General features: G+C 39.6%; 1 protein-coding gene across 2 annotated transcripts in view; it reads right to left on the reverse strand.

Annotated features, from left to right (window-relative positions):
* Window positions 1–235: 235 nt before the first annotated feature.
* LOC106700088 overlaps window positions 236–15,342 on the reverse strand; it is a 30,129-nt gene continuing 15,022 nt past the window's right edge. The window contains exons 7-16 of one of the 2 annotated variants that reach the window (XM_023341068.1): window positions 11,869–12,379; window positions 10,461–10,620; window positions 10,204–10,320; window positions 10,004–10,111; window positions 9,764–9,920; window positions 8,763–9,384; window positions 8,515–8,668; window positions 8,330–8,419; window positions 8,040–8,235; window positions 236–7,396 (exon numbers count right to left, since the gene is read on the reverse strand). In XM_023341068.1, the coding sequence (XP_023196836.1) occupies window positions 867–7,396; window positions 8,040–8,235; window positions 8,330–8,419; window positions 8,515–8,668; window positions 8,763–9,384; window positions 9,764–9,920; window positions 10,004–10,111; window positions 10,204–10,320; window positions 10,461–10,620; window positions 11,869–12,379 (8,645 nt within the window). In that variant the 3' untranslated portion in view covers window positions 236–866. Of the gene's footprint in view, window positions 7,397–8,039; window positions 8,236–8,329; window positions 8,420–8,514; window positions 8,669–8,762; window positions 9,385–9,763; window positions 9,921–10,003; window positions 10,112–10,203; window positions 10,321–10,460; window positions 10,621–11,868; window positions 12,383–15,342 lie in introns of both variants that reach the window. The other variant, XM_023341061.1, reaches the window with a different exon arrangement.

Here is a 15,342-nt window from a genome sequence, read left to right on the forward strand (position 1 = left end):
TCTCTCCTAATTGTAAAATTAAAACACCCTCCTAAAAAAGACAAAGAAAACCCTCCTTCCACCTTATCATAAATATAAAACACACTTTTGGGGTAGATGACATAACTTGAGAAGTTTTTACTCTTTTTGAAAATAAAAAAAGTTAATTTTCCAAACTAATAGCTTATTTTGTCAAATGATTTCAACATAAATGGATATCTGTACTGATGGACCTAATCAAAACAAAAATCCAGTGAAGAAGCACTGACAAGTTAAATTTTTTACAAGTTTTAAAATGTCGCTTTATTGACTTGTAGCATTCTAAAAGAACACTGAAACAAGTTACATTTTTATGAGCATAAAAATGTAACAAACAAGAAAACGTAATACAGTGATGTTATGACTCTTAAAAACAAAAAAAAAAACTACTTTTGTACAAAGCTTTTTAAACTATTTCCTTCCAGAAGTACCCCTAGATGGTATAATATACAACAATTTACAAGGTGTAGGTCATAATCAAATAACTACTATGACTGGAAACAAAGTCGAACATAATTAACACAAAAACTCAGCATTTCTGTATCAGTTAACCATTACAGATTTTACCAATGGGCTTGCCTGTGGATCAAGTTGTAATATAAATGAAAACTGCCTTTACAAAACCATACATTTCAGGAAGCAATATTAAAGTGTCTTATAGCCTTGGAATCCTAAAGAAAACATATATAATTTGAGAGTTTGAGGGATTTGCAAGTCTCAATATTAGATCACTACATTTTTAAGATCCAAGACTGTCCATACTTTGTTTATTTTTTATTAAAACTTTGCCGTGTTAAACCTCTGTTTTAGTAATTTAACGACATTCCATCTTCATACCCTACATTTTGTTAACGAGCAGGAGCTCCTCGTCCTGGCCCTCTTGCACGCCCTCTGAACCAATTATCCATTGCTCTGCCTCTACTTGTTCCCCTGTTCCTATTGAATGGGGAGCCAAACTGTGGTGTTTTCATAGAGGAGGCATCATGACTATTCATCACAGGATCTGAAACTGGTAATGGACCATCAGAAGGAGTGGGAAGTAAGGCACCTCTGTGTCTTTGAGGTTGCACAGCTTGTTGATTTTGTGGGCTGTCAAAGTCATGGAATGAATGTTCTTCTCTCTTTGGACTGGGACCTAAAGTCCTGTTAAATGGTGCTGGAGGTCCTTCATGAGGGCCATGGTTGCCTTGATGAGGACCTCTTCTCCCCCTGCTAGTTGTTTGACCTGGATGTCTTTGTTCCCTTTCCCTCCTATCTACATCTCTTCTATCACATTCTGGAAACTCTGAGTTTGAATCCCATCTACCAGGTCTAAAATCTGAATTATTGGGTGACACTCCCCTACATTCTGCGCTGCTAGGCCCTTGTCTCATTATTGGACCCCTTCTTACTCTCCTAAAGTTATGCTCAAATCCTTCAGGGTCTGCTCCTGCATCCATGTCTGTACTATGCCTTTCCGAGCAGGATTCCCCAAAATCTGAAACTCTCCTATCTGACTCGGGACCTTCATCATTGAAATTTCTGTAGGATGTTTCTGGGTATCTTAAATCTGGACCTCCTGGAGCCTCCATCTCAAATGGTCTCCTGTTTGGATGTTTGGCTACCCTTTGAGGCCAGGGCGTCCCACGATCATGGCCTCTCATATCCCCCTCAAAGTCATGATGTCTCCTATCATCATCCATGTTTGCATGTCTTTGCTGAACCGAACCTCGTCCTCTACTTCGGACTCCACCCCAGCTTTGTCTTCTATTGCATGGACCCCCTCTCCTTCTGAAAAATGTCCCAGAATCTTCTCTATCAGGCTCAGTCCATTCATGTTCTTCTCTTTCTCTATTAGGGCCAGGACAATCCATGTCTGGGTTGTCATGAACAGGCTCTGGATGCCTAAAACCAGGCCCATCCCAGTCATCTCCAGAAACAGAAAACTGCACATTTTCTCCATCCTGTGTCCATTCACTATGATTATCATGGAAATTAAGGCCTTCACCTTGTTCATCAGGATGATCTCGGAAAGTCTCTAAATTTCTGTCGCTACTGTTATCCCAAATATCTCCAGAAGATTCACCTCCCTCCAGCTCTTCAAATCTTGGCCCTCTTCTGCCTAACCACTTCCCCTCAAAGGCACCACCCCTCCGACTCGGTGCAAAGCCACGGGCATTTGGTCCCGGTCTTCTGATGCTTCTTCTCATTACCCTTGAGGGTCTGAAATTTCGACCTCTCCTATCAGATTCTAAGACCTCAAAATCAGGAAATTCTTGAACAGGTTCAGCATCCCCCCAGTCATTTTGTCTGTCATATCCAAGATCCTCTGTATTTGCCCTTTCCTCCCTGGCACCTCGACCTCTACAATCACTTGATTCTCTCCAGTCAGGTCTTCGGCCATCCATGCTTGGACGTGGTCTTACAGGCATGGGTTCTCTAAAGCTTGGGCCCCCTGGATTTTGTTTGTCAGGGACTGGGCCCTCATAATCTGGTCTCCTACAAAATCTTGGTCCTATCCTTGGAGTCCCAGGACCTCCCACATTTCTGTTATGTTCCACTTCTTCAGGGTGCACCACGTTTCTATTAGGCTGCAGAACCTCCATATTTGAAATTGTTCTTCCTTGCTCTGGACACCTGAATTGTGAGTCTCTTGGAGGGCTTCTGTTTGCTTGTTTCACATTTGGAGCCACTCTTTCTGGCCACGGGTCTCTAATGTTTGGGCCTTCGGGACATTCAACTGGAGGACCTATTCTCCCACTTCTTGGAACCCCTGGTCCTGTTCTATTTAATTCTGAACCCACCATATCTGAATTAGGACCTCTGAGATTTGGACTTCTCCCCCTGTGTTCTGAGCCTTCCAAATTTAGACATGCAACGTCTGTTACATTTCCCCTGAAGTGTGGTCCTCCCTGTACAGGCTTAGGACCTTCTAAACCCGGGAGAATTCTTGCTTGTCCTTGTTCTGTGCTATCAGGCCCAGCACGCCCCAAATATGTTCCTTTTCTTTCAGATCCTGGTCCCCAGTTTTCTGGTTCTTGTGATCCTCTCCTGTCAGAATTTTGGTTATCCATAGCAGGACTCCTCATTTCATTTACAGGCCTACTGAAATCTGGACCTCCAGTCATTCTCCTGTCGATTTTTGGGCCACCCAGGATGGCATTTGTATTATCAAACCCTTGCTCAATAAAATTTGGATGTTCAGATATTTTGTCTGGCCCAGGTCTTTGTGCAGTTAAGTATCTGCCTTTGGGACCTGGCCCTCGGAAGACTGAACCTCTACCTCCTCTACCTGGGGGACCAGTATTTTCAATAGGAAGACTTCCTTTATTGTAACCTCTAAATTCTCGATTTTCGGACCTGTGTTGCTCCATTGACAAGCCTCTTGTTTCAGGCCCTCCTCTGAAATTTGGACCTCCTCTTCCTCTCCATTCATTCCCAGGACCCTCCATATTTGGACCCCTTTGATCAATCCCTAGACCAGGAGCATCTGGTCCTCTCCTTTCAGGCCAGTTTCTTTGTTCAAGTCTTTGTCCCACGAGATCTGGACGCCCTGGTCCTCTACTGTCATGCAAAGGGTTCTCATTCTTAGGACCTATCCATTCGGGTTCCTGTATCTTAAAATCTGGACCCACTGGTTCTCTCCTGCCATGGATTGAGGCTTCAATGTCAGGGCCTTTATTTTCTGACCATTTCCCCATCATATCTGAACACACAGGTTGACTAATGTCATTCCTTGTGAAGTGCAACTCAGGATTTCTTATTTCAGTTCTAGGTCCTACAAAATCTGTCCCTCTTGGTCCCCTAAAATCATGCATGAAAGTTTGTCGGTCTGGACTTTGTTCTTTATTTCTTTGTCCATACTGAAAGTTTTGAGTGCCTATTTTGCAAGGTCCCTGACTCTCCAAATTTTTCACTCTTTCACCAAACTGATGGGTACTCCAATCATTTTGTGTAAATGTACCTGTTCTGACCAGATGTGTTAACTCCCTATTTAATCCCTTTTGAGCTTCTCCACTGTCTGACTGTGGGGGATTTGAACATAAAGGTCTTTCAGGTGGACAAAGGCCCTTATTTTGATTTATCTGAAATGACCCTGGACCTCTCCAGTCTGGATTTGAAACATCTGGCTTGTCTCCACATTCTAGACCATCACTGCAGTCTGGATCTCCTTTAATGGGTTGAGATTCCCTTTTCCCGAGCCCTCTTTCACCAAAGGAAAGACATTCAGCATGTTTTGAATGTGTCTGATCTCCTCTGAATCCAAAAAAAGTTGGGTTGTGACCTGTTTTATTAACCATTCTAATATGAGAAGCCAAAGTCCCAGGATGTGAAATCCTTCCTTCAAACTGTGGACTCCCAAATGATGTGTCTATTTTCATAATGTCTGACTTGCTGTCTGACTTCTTTGGCTGCGATCTTAATTCATCTGTTTTCAAAAAAGGCAAAGGTTCTCTGTAATAGCCGACATTTTGGTCATTAATATTTGGGTTACGATGTTGAACAGCTGAGATACAATCTTTTGACCCAGGCAGAGGTCTATCTGACAACTGGCTTCTAACAAATTGATTTTGGGTCTCAATTTGTGTTCTTAATACTGGAATTTCAGAATTTGATGCACTTTGCACAACATTTTGCATCACACCAGAGCATGGACGAGTTACGCCTTGGTTAATGACTTGGAAAGAAGAGCTTTCTGTCCCTTGCATTTTATCTGTTATTTCTGCAACTCTTGGGATAATCTGTGAATCAGTTACATTGGGGTTATGATTTTTTATCAAATTTAACATTGAGCCCTGAAGGCATGTTGCTTGTTGCATTACACTTCTCTCTGAACCATCTGCAGGAGTGTTCTGAGTGTTTGGAGCAGGTCCCAAAGCATTTCTCATTATATGCTGCATGTCAAGCCCTTTTCTATCAGGCCCTGTAAACCCAATTTTCTTGTCCACTAGATCTGTTTGGGTCCTACTCTGTTCAGAATCTTTTATATTTGCTGTTGGATTTCCAGTACTTTGAAAACTTGGACCAGGTAGAACACTGTGTAAAACAGCATCCCTTTCTGGTCCTGAGTCCTGGATGTGTGGTCCTTTTTGAAGACTGGAGGTTGTTTGACGACTAACTGCCACAGAGTCATTTTCATCCTTAAGAAATGGTGCTGAAGCACTGTTTTGTTCCTCAGAATCTGCAGTTCTAGCACAGTCACCTTCCGTGCTGAAAGGTTTTGAAAACTGTGGTTCTGGATCTGGACTTTCAGGAGAATCTCGAAGAGGTGGATCAATTTCTCTCAGAGGAATTTTGCTTTCAATTTTGTCTTGAAACCATGTTTCCTGCAGAGACGGTTTGTTTTCTTGACTAGGAGAACTGTTAATTTGATTATCGCATTGACTGATTGACGGTTCTAAAATCTCAGTCTTCACATTTTGAATAAGTGCAACCGAGTGTTTAACAGGGTTCTCAACAAGATTACACTCAAGCTTAAGTTCACATGGCTCATTTTTAATTCCAACAACTGATGGTGTTGATTCTATTGATATCTTTACGGTCTCAGAAAGATTGCATGGACCACTTCTGTGCTTTGTTTTATCAATGACTTGTAAAGGAGCTCCCCTGTGGCGTTTTGGTGAAAGAGAGGAAGACTGTTTTCTTCTTGGTGAAGATGAGGACCTTCTCAGCCCATGAGAATGTCTGCCAGCAGCATGGTCTTTTCGATGGTGTCCTGGAAAATCAGATGGATCTCTGGTTCTGTGCCTTGACCTCTCTCTTTCACTTCGGTGTCTATCCTTGTCTCTATGTCTCCTAGAATGTGACCGAGAACGCCTCCGTGACTTTCTTGAAGGGCTTCTGCGGTCCCTTTCTCGACGACTCCGTCTTTTAGGTGACAACCTTCGCCTTCTGCTGTGGTGTGAATTTGGAGAATCGCCTTTATTCCCAACACTATCCCCAGTCCTTGGTGAACCATCATTAGTCTTTGTACTCCCTCCCTTAAATACATCATCTTGGATTTCATCAAAAAGTGACTCATCTTCAGGGTCATAAGCTACATCAGAGTCTTCAATCTCTCCAGCAGATGAATATTTCTCACATTCCTTTGCATTTTCTTTCATTCCCATTTGTTCTGTCAGTGTATTTGTAGTATCTTTTAAATTATCACTGACATTTGTATGTTCTAGCTTAACAGTTTCTGACTTTACAGCAGAATTATCCTCCATCACTGTATTGTTGTTGACATTGTCAGATTTATCTGCAGGCTTTGAGCCTGTTGGTATTACAGCACTCTGCACAGCTGACAGCTGACCAAGTGGCAAAGATTTTGTGGGAGGAGACATCAATGTATCAGAAACAGAAAAGTGAGCCATAAACATACCCACAGCTTCTCTCTGTTTACGCAGCACCTCTTCCTGCTCTTTTAGCTGTCGCTTTTGCTCTTCAATTTGCTTATTAAGTTCCTCAAGCATCCGCTGCTGTTCACTCAGTGTTGCAGCTGAGACAACTACAGCGCCTGTATGAAAAGACGACACTACAGAAGTTGGGTTAGATTTAAGTGTAGTTGGAGTGGAATCAGAAACCGGTGTTGGTAATGTTGGTGTCTCTGCATTTTGGGTTGGAATGGGGAGCTTTGTTACGAGAGCATCACTCTGAAATACTTCAAAGATAGTTTCATCTTCTGGATCATAGGCCACATCGTCTTCCACCAAGCCTGATAATGTAGAGTCATCAGTCTTGTTACTGTCTGTGATTTGTGGAGTAAAAATTTTGTATCCCTTTGCAGGATCATATTCCTCTTCAGGGTCATAGGGTCTGTCAAAGTCATCTTCCTTTTCTTCTTCTTGTTCTACCCGTTTGACTTTTGATTTCTGTCCATACTGCTGGACTATTGGATCAACCATAGGTCCAGACACTTTAGGGAACACTGGTTTCTTCTTGGAACTTTCTGTTGCTTTGGGGGAACTCCCGTCAGAGGAGGTTGTTGGGTCCGACTCCTTTCCCCCAAACAATGTCTTCAAAATAGTCTGTAATGGGTTATTATTGCTGGATGATGGTGTAACATTCTTGACTGAGTTGCTAACAGATGTGGACTCAGTGGCAGCAACGGATGAGACTGAAGGAGTTGCTTTAATGGAACTTAAAAGGGAAGGTATGGTAATTGAGCCAGAAGAGGAAGAATCCGATGGCGAACCAGGAGGGGAGGAAGTAGCAGGAGTCTCTGGATCATATGGTTTGAACATGTCCAACTTGTCAGAACCATAGAGAACTGGTGGTTTTGGAATCCACATAGGGTCTTTGGACATGTTAACTTTGGGTTTTTTCTCTTCAATTTCCTGAGGCATGCTTCCTGGACGCTTTAACTTCTGGACAATTGCTAGACCCAAAAGAAGATTGGGTCTGTTCTTTTCAAGGCCTGAAAAAACAAACAAAATCAATTAAACAAAGTATTCCAAATTATTTTACTTAAATACAACTTAAAAGCTCTGAAATATTCCTGACTGACAATTAGAAACAAAAACATTGACCTTTCTAACAAGTTTCTGTATGTATATCAACACTTTAGCTGAATTTAGGCAACATAAAAAACAGGTACTTTTCTATGCAAATGTAAACTCAGAAGATGTACCTATGAATTGTAAAATTTTCCCTTTATTGGTCCTAATGAGTGATTAGCAGGTCAGAAAAATCAGATTTTTTTGTACTTCTTTAAAACTAAAAACTCTCACTATTTTTTGTGTTTAAAAGAATCAAATTCATCAGTAAAAATTAAAGAAGGTTAGGGAAAGTCATATTTCTTTCATCTTCTGTTGGATTCTAAACGCCTATCTCTATCAACAAAACTGTTGCACTTTTTTCTTATTTATACGTCATGTAGAAAGAAAAATCAAATGTTATCAAAATAGAATCAGCAGCAAAAATCTGAATTGGTCAGAGACAGACTGCATTTTTGGTCAAAATAAAAGTCAAATAAAAGAACTTTTAAAGATAGGGTGAAGTTAAACGTCACTTAACATGATGTTAGCATGATAAAACATAAAAGTTAAATATTTTCATACCTGGACCTTCAAAAGGTTGTAGTATGGATGGGATCGACTCATTTGCGCCAAGAGGGACAAGATATACATCTTTGATGGAACGGCTTATGTTGGCAACGACACCAAAACGGCCTCTGCTGCTGAAGTAGGAAAACAGAGACACGTAGGCTACCTCTTCCTCCTCTGTTGCAGGGTGAAACCGGATCACACACAACTCCTAAACAAAACAGAAGAATGAGTAAAAATAACGGATACACCCTCAAAACTATCTTGCAAGGTGAAGGCATAAATATAAAAAACATCTTGCTTGCCTTTGTAAGCGAGGTCTTCAGTTTTACAACATAATCCCACACAGTCTCAGGTAAGATTCTCCCCCCGATTTGTATGGTATCAGGCAAATCCTGCACAACACAAAAAAGTAGTTTTATAATGATTTCCTCTATGAGAGAGGCAGATGTGCTCAGCTAGCATTAAGCATCATTGTGCATTACTATACCGCTTTAATATTTTCAGCCGGTCCTGAAACCAGATATCCCTTCGTCACAAACTTGGCCACCGTGAGCATGTTTACAAAGCCTTTCCACAGTATGCCCTGCTTAGCTAGGAACGGTGTAGTATCACCATCTGCTGGGGTCTTAGCGACTGTGGCTCTGAAACACAAGCAATGGCAGAATACAATTTACATCCCCATATTTCTTCCCAAAAAGACTAAAACAAGATTTAGAATTTAAACTCTTTAAGTACCTGGAGGATGCACCACTAAGTCTTGGGTCAGAAGAGGAGGATGGCTTCATTAAGATTGATTTGGGTAATGTTTTTGGTGGTGGTACTGAGGGTGGTGGTGCTGAGCTTGGTGCCAGGGTACCTTTTATAGCAGCGTATGGAGCTGCTTGTTTGGAAACAATGTTACTAAGGCCAGAGTTGCCACCTGAGGAAGCAGCAAACCTGTTTGCTGCAGTTCGGGGGTCACGTCTTGTAATGGTTACAGTGGAGACAGTGGGAATCACAACTGGTGTATATGATCTCTTTAGTGCAGGCACTGTGGATCCCTCTGGAGTTGGAGAAGCAGGAGACTCCATGATGGGGGAAGCAGGAGACTCTAATGCTGGGGAGGCAGGAGAATCTATCGTCGAGGAAGCAGGAGATTCAACAATTGTCAATTTTGGAGAATCAATGTCAATTTGGGATGATGGCTCCATCAGTGAAGATGTAGGAGACTCCATTTCAGGTGTGTCAGGTGGTGCCAACAGAGGAGACTCATCTCCCCTAGGCTTCTTCCAAGATATCTTATCAGTCTTGTCTCTTGATGTAGAGACCTTTGACTTTTTCTTAGCAGGTTCTTCACCTTCAATAGCTTGCATCTGGCCTTTGAGAATGAATACAAAATCATTTTAACCAATACATTTTAAGATAACTTTACATGCTCACCAATGATACATTATTGATGACATCTAAATACATCTAAATCTATGTATTTAGATTACATAGATAATATTTTCAAGTATTCAAAAAGTTATTTTAAATGCACATAAACAAGTTTCAATAGTTTGTATACCAATCTCATTATCAAATATCATTTCTGACTTTCTTCTCCCTCTCTGTGTAAAATACTAAGCAAAAATACAAAGCAGTTTCTATTGCTACAACACAGCACTAAAGTCAAAGAGCAAAGCAAACCTGAAGCTCATCAAATTTACTGTATAATAGTAGTTGAATCAGTTAATAAAGTTGTTTTTTGTATTTACCTGTGCATATTTTGCATTTCAAGTCAAAGAGGTGAGCCTTGTGTTCTGATGTTGTATCCTTAAGCATGCATGAAAGTATATCTGGCATCTTTTTGTTCTTGCTTGGTTGCACAACTCTAGATTTGGAAACTTGAGGAGGAAGAACTTTCTTCTGTTCCTAAGAATCAAATGTAAAATAAAAATACAAAATAAGTATAATAAACATTAAAAAGTTCCACCAGTAGTGACAATAGTACAGACCGTGCTCTCAGGCTTTCTTTCAGGTCTAGGAGGATTCAAGCTGGGCAGATCGATCTTCACTGCTTCAGGTTTCGGGATATTTGTCCCCTTAGCAACTTCAACTTTAACCTTTACAATCAAAAACAGTCAAATCACTCAATCTTTTTTATTTGTTTTATATAATTCATTAAAATCTCTTTTTGTTTTCAGATATTCTTTACCTGAGTTGTCTCCTTAGTAGTTGGCTCAGGGGCTTTAGTAGCCTGCATGTCCTTTTGGGTCATTCTGACCAGTCTGAAAGGGCTTATTTCTCCATTTACAACCCGATACAACAAGCCCTAGAAAACAGTAAAAGGCAACATTTGATTTCACAATGGGAAAAAAAGATCCCATTTGCAATATGAAAAATCAGATTTGAACATCGAGAGGTTAGAAAAATAATAATACAAAAAAAAAGTTCACTAAGATGTCAACCAACCTTATTTTTTGGATCTTTTAGGTTGAACATTATAGTTCTATACTTGTTCATGTATTTGCTGTCTGTATTGCGGAATATGTCAAACATTTCCTTCTCAATGCCAGCAACAAGTTTTACAACTTCGCTCTCAGGCATCTCCAGATCTTCACAGTCACTTACCCTAAAGAAAGAAAAAATATATCTCCAGTCATTTTACACACCAACATGGAAATGTTATTCTTGAGATCCAGACAAAAAGGATGAATTTTCTTGGTCCCCAATACAAGTCGTGTCAAAAACACATTATGCATCATTTCTTGATGTATAACGGAATATTAGAGCCAAGCTAAGAGAATTTTTTTTTTCAAGAATAAAGTCATAATAGTTGCAGAAAAAGATGCAATATCTACAGAAGAAAGTCATAAAATTATGAGGGGAAAATATTTTTTTAATGAGGAAAAAAGCTTGGATAGTCATGAAGATCTGATGTGATCAGAAATCAAAACCGTGGGGTTCTTTCTTCAAAACAATCGTTTGCACACTTGTTTTAAAGTTCTGCTACTGATAATAATTTGATGCTGATGTGTGAAATTAAGTATTTTCTTATTTGTAAAACCGATACCAAAGTACAACTTCACACGATGCTCAACATTAATTATTATATTATGACTTTATTCTGTGATTTTTTTTCTTCTTATCTTGGCCATGGTACTGAAGAGGTTCAAAAGGACATAATGAAAATGGCCTTTCTTTCTAATAATCCAGCTAAATTGGGTAAACATGATATAATCAAAAGTTTCTTATACATGTTGGTAAAAAAAAAACAAAAACGCTAAAAGACAGAAGCACTGTGTAAAAAACTGACAAATAATATTTTAGACGTTGTACATCCACCAATAGTGTGAATAACTACAGGTGTATCAAGAAATCAAACCATTATTTATTAATGGTTTAGAAAAAGTTAATCCCTTTAAGTTGATGACACAGAGTAACACATTTAAAATGTTTTCGTACTAGTCTCAATTATTGCTAATGAAAACCCCAGTCCAATACCTACAACCAATAAATAAATAAAAAACTTTATCCCGTTATATTATTGGAAAATTGGGTGGAAGGAAAAAGTGTAGTAATAAAAAGACTGCACAGCTTTGAGAGAATGTGGAAGCAACGCCAATTAAGAAGCAATGGGGCACATTCACAAGGCTTGGATCGGTGAGTTTCATCACTGAAATAAATGTAGTTTTGCATGATTTTCTAATTTCGACTTTTAAAGCATTACTGAGGAATTTTGGCTCCATCTTCTTTACAACAGCGAACCTTGTTTTATTAAAGTTGTATTCACCCAATTTCATCATAAAAACAATTAAAATAAAATTAGTTAATTATATGCTTCAAAGGCTTTAATGTGAGTCTCTAAAGTGGTTCTCACCTCTTAAACAAGATGGCGGTAAGGGAGCGCTGGATGCTCTGTCGGACCTGGTTATTGGGCTGAGAGGGTCTGGAGGACGGAGCGCTGGGTGCTGGAGGCACCAGCAGATTTCGAGTTTCGCTCAGCAGAGCGGGGACTGCAGACGCTTTCTGGGCCGGCTGGCTGCATGAAGACTGAGGTACAGGCTGTTTCTTTGGTATAACATACGTCGTCTTTTTGACGATCAGGGCGCCCATCTCTAGATGTTGAACAGCTGAAATGGGCGGAGCTTGTGTGGCAGCAGGTTGATCAGATTTCTCAGATGTTGGTGGTGGTGAGACACCTTCTGCAGCTTTTTGCTGATCGGACACATCAGTACTTTCAGGTTCCTTTTCCTGAAACGGATTCTGTAATGGGGGTTCCTCGGCTACAGGCTGGGGGAGTAGAGGAGCGTCTGCTGTGGGCCCCTCTTGACATTGTTTCAATGATATGGCCTCAGTGTTGGGTTCTGGCTTGTCACTGGTCTCATCAGCTGCTAAAAATGAGGACAAAAGAAAAAAATGTGGCGTTTTATAAATATGAGGAAAAACGTGCACAAATTGGTCACTGATTACTACTTATTTATCTTTCTAGTTTTCTCTAGTATATTTATTCTGTATACATGAATATTTGATTAAGATGCACATGAAGTGAACATAATTTTGTTTTCTAATTCCAGCGTTTCACACTTATGAATGAACCAGAATATGAATTATGGTCAGGAGAAGGGATCTGGTCTCCAAGATGTTGGTAAAAAAAACTGTTCTTATCTAAAAGACAATCTTTTTCACTTGCATTTGTGCATACAACTTTCTTTTTTTTTATTTCTGGACTGGTGTGTACAAGAGAATCATGTCTAGTTTCAATGCAGTAACTCTTAGAGGTAATTTCTGCAGTTATGTAACCAAGAAAAAAAAATCATACTGAACTTATATAACTAAATAAGTTATATCATTGAATGAACTAATCAGTCTGTATGATTTATGTTAAGATCTTCAGCTAGGTAGCATTTCACTTTCTATGAAAGTAAAAGCTGTGAAATAAAATATGAGCAAATGAGCAAAGAATTTTAAATTCTTAAAAAAAAATACAATAATGTGAAGACACAAAGACTAGATCCAGCATAGTTTCTAATCATGTGAACTTTACAGATGAAACATTTTGTTAGAGTGGGAGGAAAGAATAAATTCATATTCGCTGCTGAATAAATAATAAGAAAAACCTTATGAATTAGCAGCAAAAAACAATGGATATATTGCTTGAGATTTTTTCCTTACTGTGACATTTTTTCCCTTGAATAAATTCTACACATTTTTCAGTTCATCTTTTTGTCATTTTGCTTATATTTCAAGGCTGTCTTTGGAAAAGTGTGCTTTTCCATTCATGCTAAACAGTTTAATAATGTTTTAACTTCAGTTTTTTTATTTTCAATGTTTTATAATTACTTTTCACTTTCAGCACATGCAATAAAATTTGCAACTAAATTAGCTCTTTGAACAGAAAACACGCTTACGACGCAGAGTTTAAGCTCAAGGCGATCAGTCATGCAGTAGGACACGGGAATAGAGCAGCAGCGAGAGAATTTAACATGAACGAATCAATGGTGCAGAAGTGGATATATATTGTGATTGCACTAACGTTTGATTTACAGTAACAGTATCAGACTGTTTTTTTTTCTTCTTTTTTTTCTCCGAAGAGTTTTTGCGGCGCTAGTGGCTCGTATTTTTTCGACAGTAGGCAGACAGGAAGGAGGATGAGAAGAGAGGGGAAGACATGCGGTAAAGGTCGTCGGGACCGGGAGTCGAACCCGCGACGTCCGCATCGAGGACTAAGGCCTCCAAACGTGGGACGTGCTAACCCCCTGCGCCACCACAGGACGCCCCCAGACTGTTTTTTATGTGTTTATTGAATCAAGGAAAAGTTCCCCTCCACTATACGTTATACCTTGCTGTTGTTAAAAGATAAACTGTGTCACGGAAATACCACGTCACTTACTTTACCTCGGGGAAAATAATAAAACAGCTGTTTATTCATTTTGGGAATGAACGGAGTTTTCAGAACGCTGGTTTGTAATCTATTAATAAAGTTTGACTGACCTATCTCACTATTTTGTTGACATTCCCTTTAACGCAGTTCCATCTAATGGATGCATAACGTAACCCCAGCCTCTACTGTAGCGTCTGTTCTATGCGCCTTATAATGCGGTGCGCCTTATATATGAAAAAAGTTTTAAAATAGGCCGTTCATTGAAGCCTTATAACATGGTGCACCTCATAGTGCGGAAAATACGGTACTCCTGCTCTTTCTCTAGTCCTTGTTTTTCATTCTGTTTTCTGACAAAAGGGCCATTTTCACCAAACCAGTTCCAGTTCTGTGTTTCCACTGAAAAAGTTAAACCTCTGGCCCCAAACAATTTAAATGTTGACAAAATCCAGTTTGATGCTGGACCAGAGGAAACTATTACTTTCATCAGGACATGAAAGGCGAACAAATGGCAAACGGACAATCAAAAATGCCATGGTGGTTCAAAGCCACCATGTTTGAGGTGGAAAAACAAACCGGTCCATTGACCTGTTTTAAATTTGACTAATCATCTTTGATTGGTCAAATTTAAAACATGAATCCTTAACAGCACAGCACTTTACAATAATGAAATGTCAGTTTAGCAGAATATCACAAGCTAACTGTCTCTTATCTTGCAGAGTTTAGGGAAATGGGTCTTATAAGCTGCCCTTATTATCAACATTGGTAGCGTTGAGAAAACGTCCTATTAAGTTGTGTTTAACCATCTTTTCAGCATTTTTGGTGTGTATGAAACGTCAGCTGCTTAAGATCGTGCGTTATTCACAACCATCACTTTTTGTATAAAACTATGTTGTAAACTTAAGGCAACAGTTTGTGAAACTGGGGTAAATAATATGATATGTATTTTTGAAATGTTTCCATCCACAGTGATCCACCGCACACACACAAAAAAAGACAACTAGGATCAAATATCAACTGGATGAGATGTTTATGACGTTGCTCTTGGGTGGTAGAGAATCAAACCGGTTCTTTGATAGAATCAGACCTGGTTCCAGTGAAGGACTAGAACCTCTAACAAATGTTATCATTTTTTGTAAACTTAAGAACAAGGTACATGTACAGCATTTCTATAAAAAAAAACATTTTAGCACTTTGGGCACTGATTACACCCCTAAGTCTTCCTGGTAATATCTCTGCAAGCTTGGAAAAGCAGCTTTCTAGCATTTCCCACTTGTTATCGGCATATCCTTCTTGACCTCTGTCAGGTAGTTTGGAAATGCAGGTGAAGAGATTTTTGGGTCTTTCCAAAGACTCAAATTGCTCCTGAAGCCACTCCCTTGTTATCTATGCTATGTGCTTTGGGTCATTATCATGTTAGATAAGAAATTGTTGCATTAACTGCATATATGCATGACATTCTTTCTCTTCTGT

This window comes from Xiphophorus maculatus, chromosome 1 (genome assembly GCF_002775205.1).
Source record: "Xiphophorus maculatus strain JP 163 A chromosome 1, X_maculatus-5.0-male, whole genome shotgun sequence".
Lineage (NCBI taxonomy): Eukaryota > Metazoa > Chordata > Actinopteri > Cyprinodontiformes > Poeciliidae > Xiphophorus > Xiphophorus maculatus.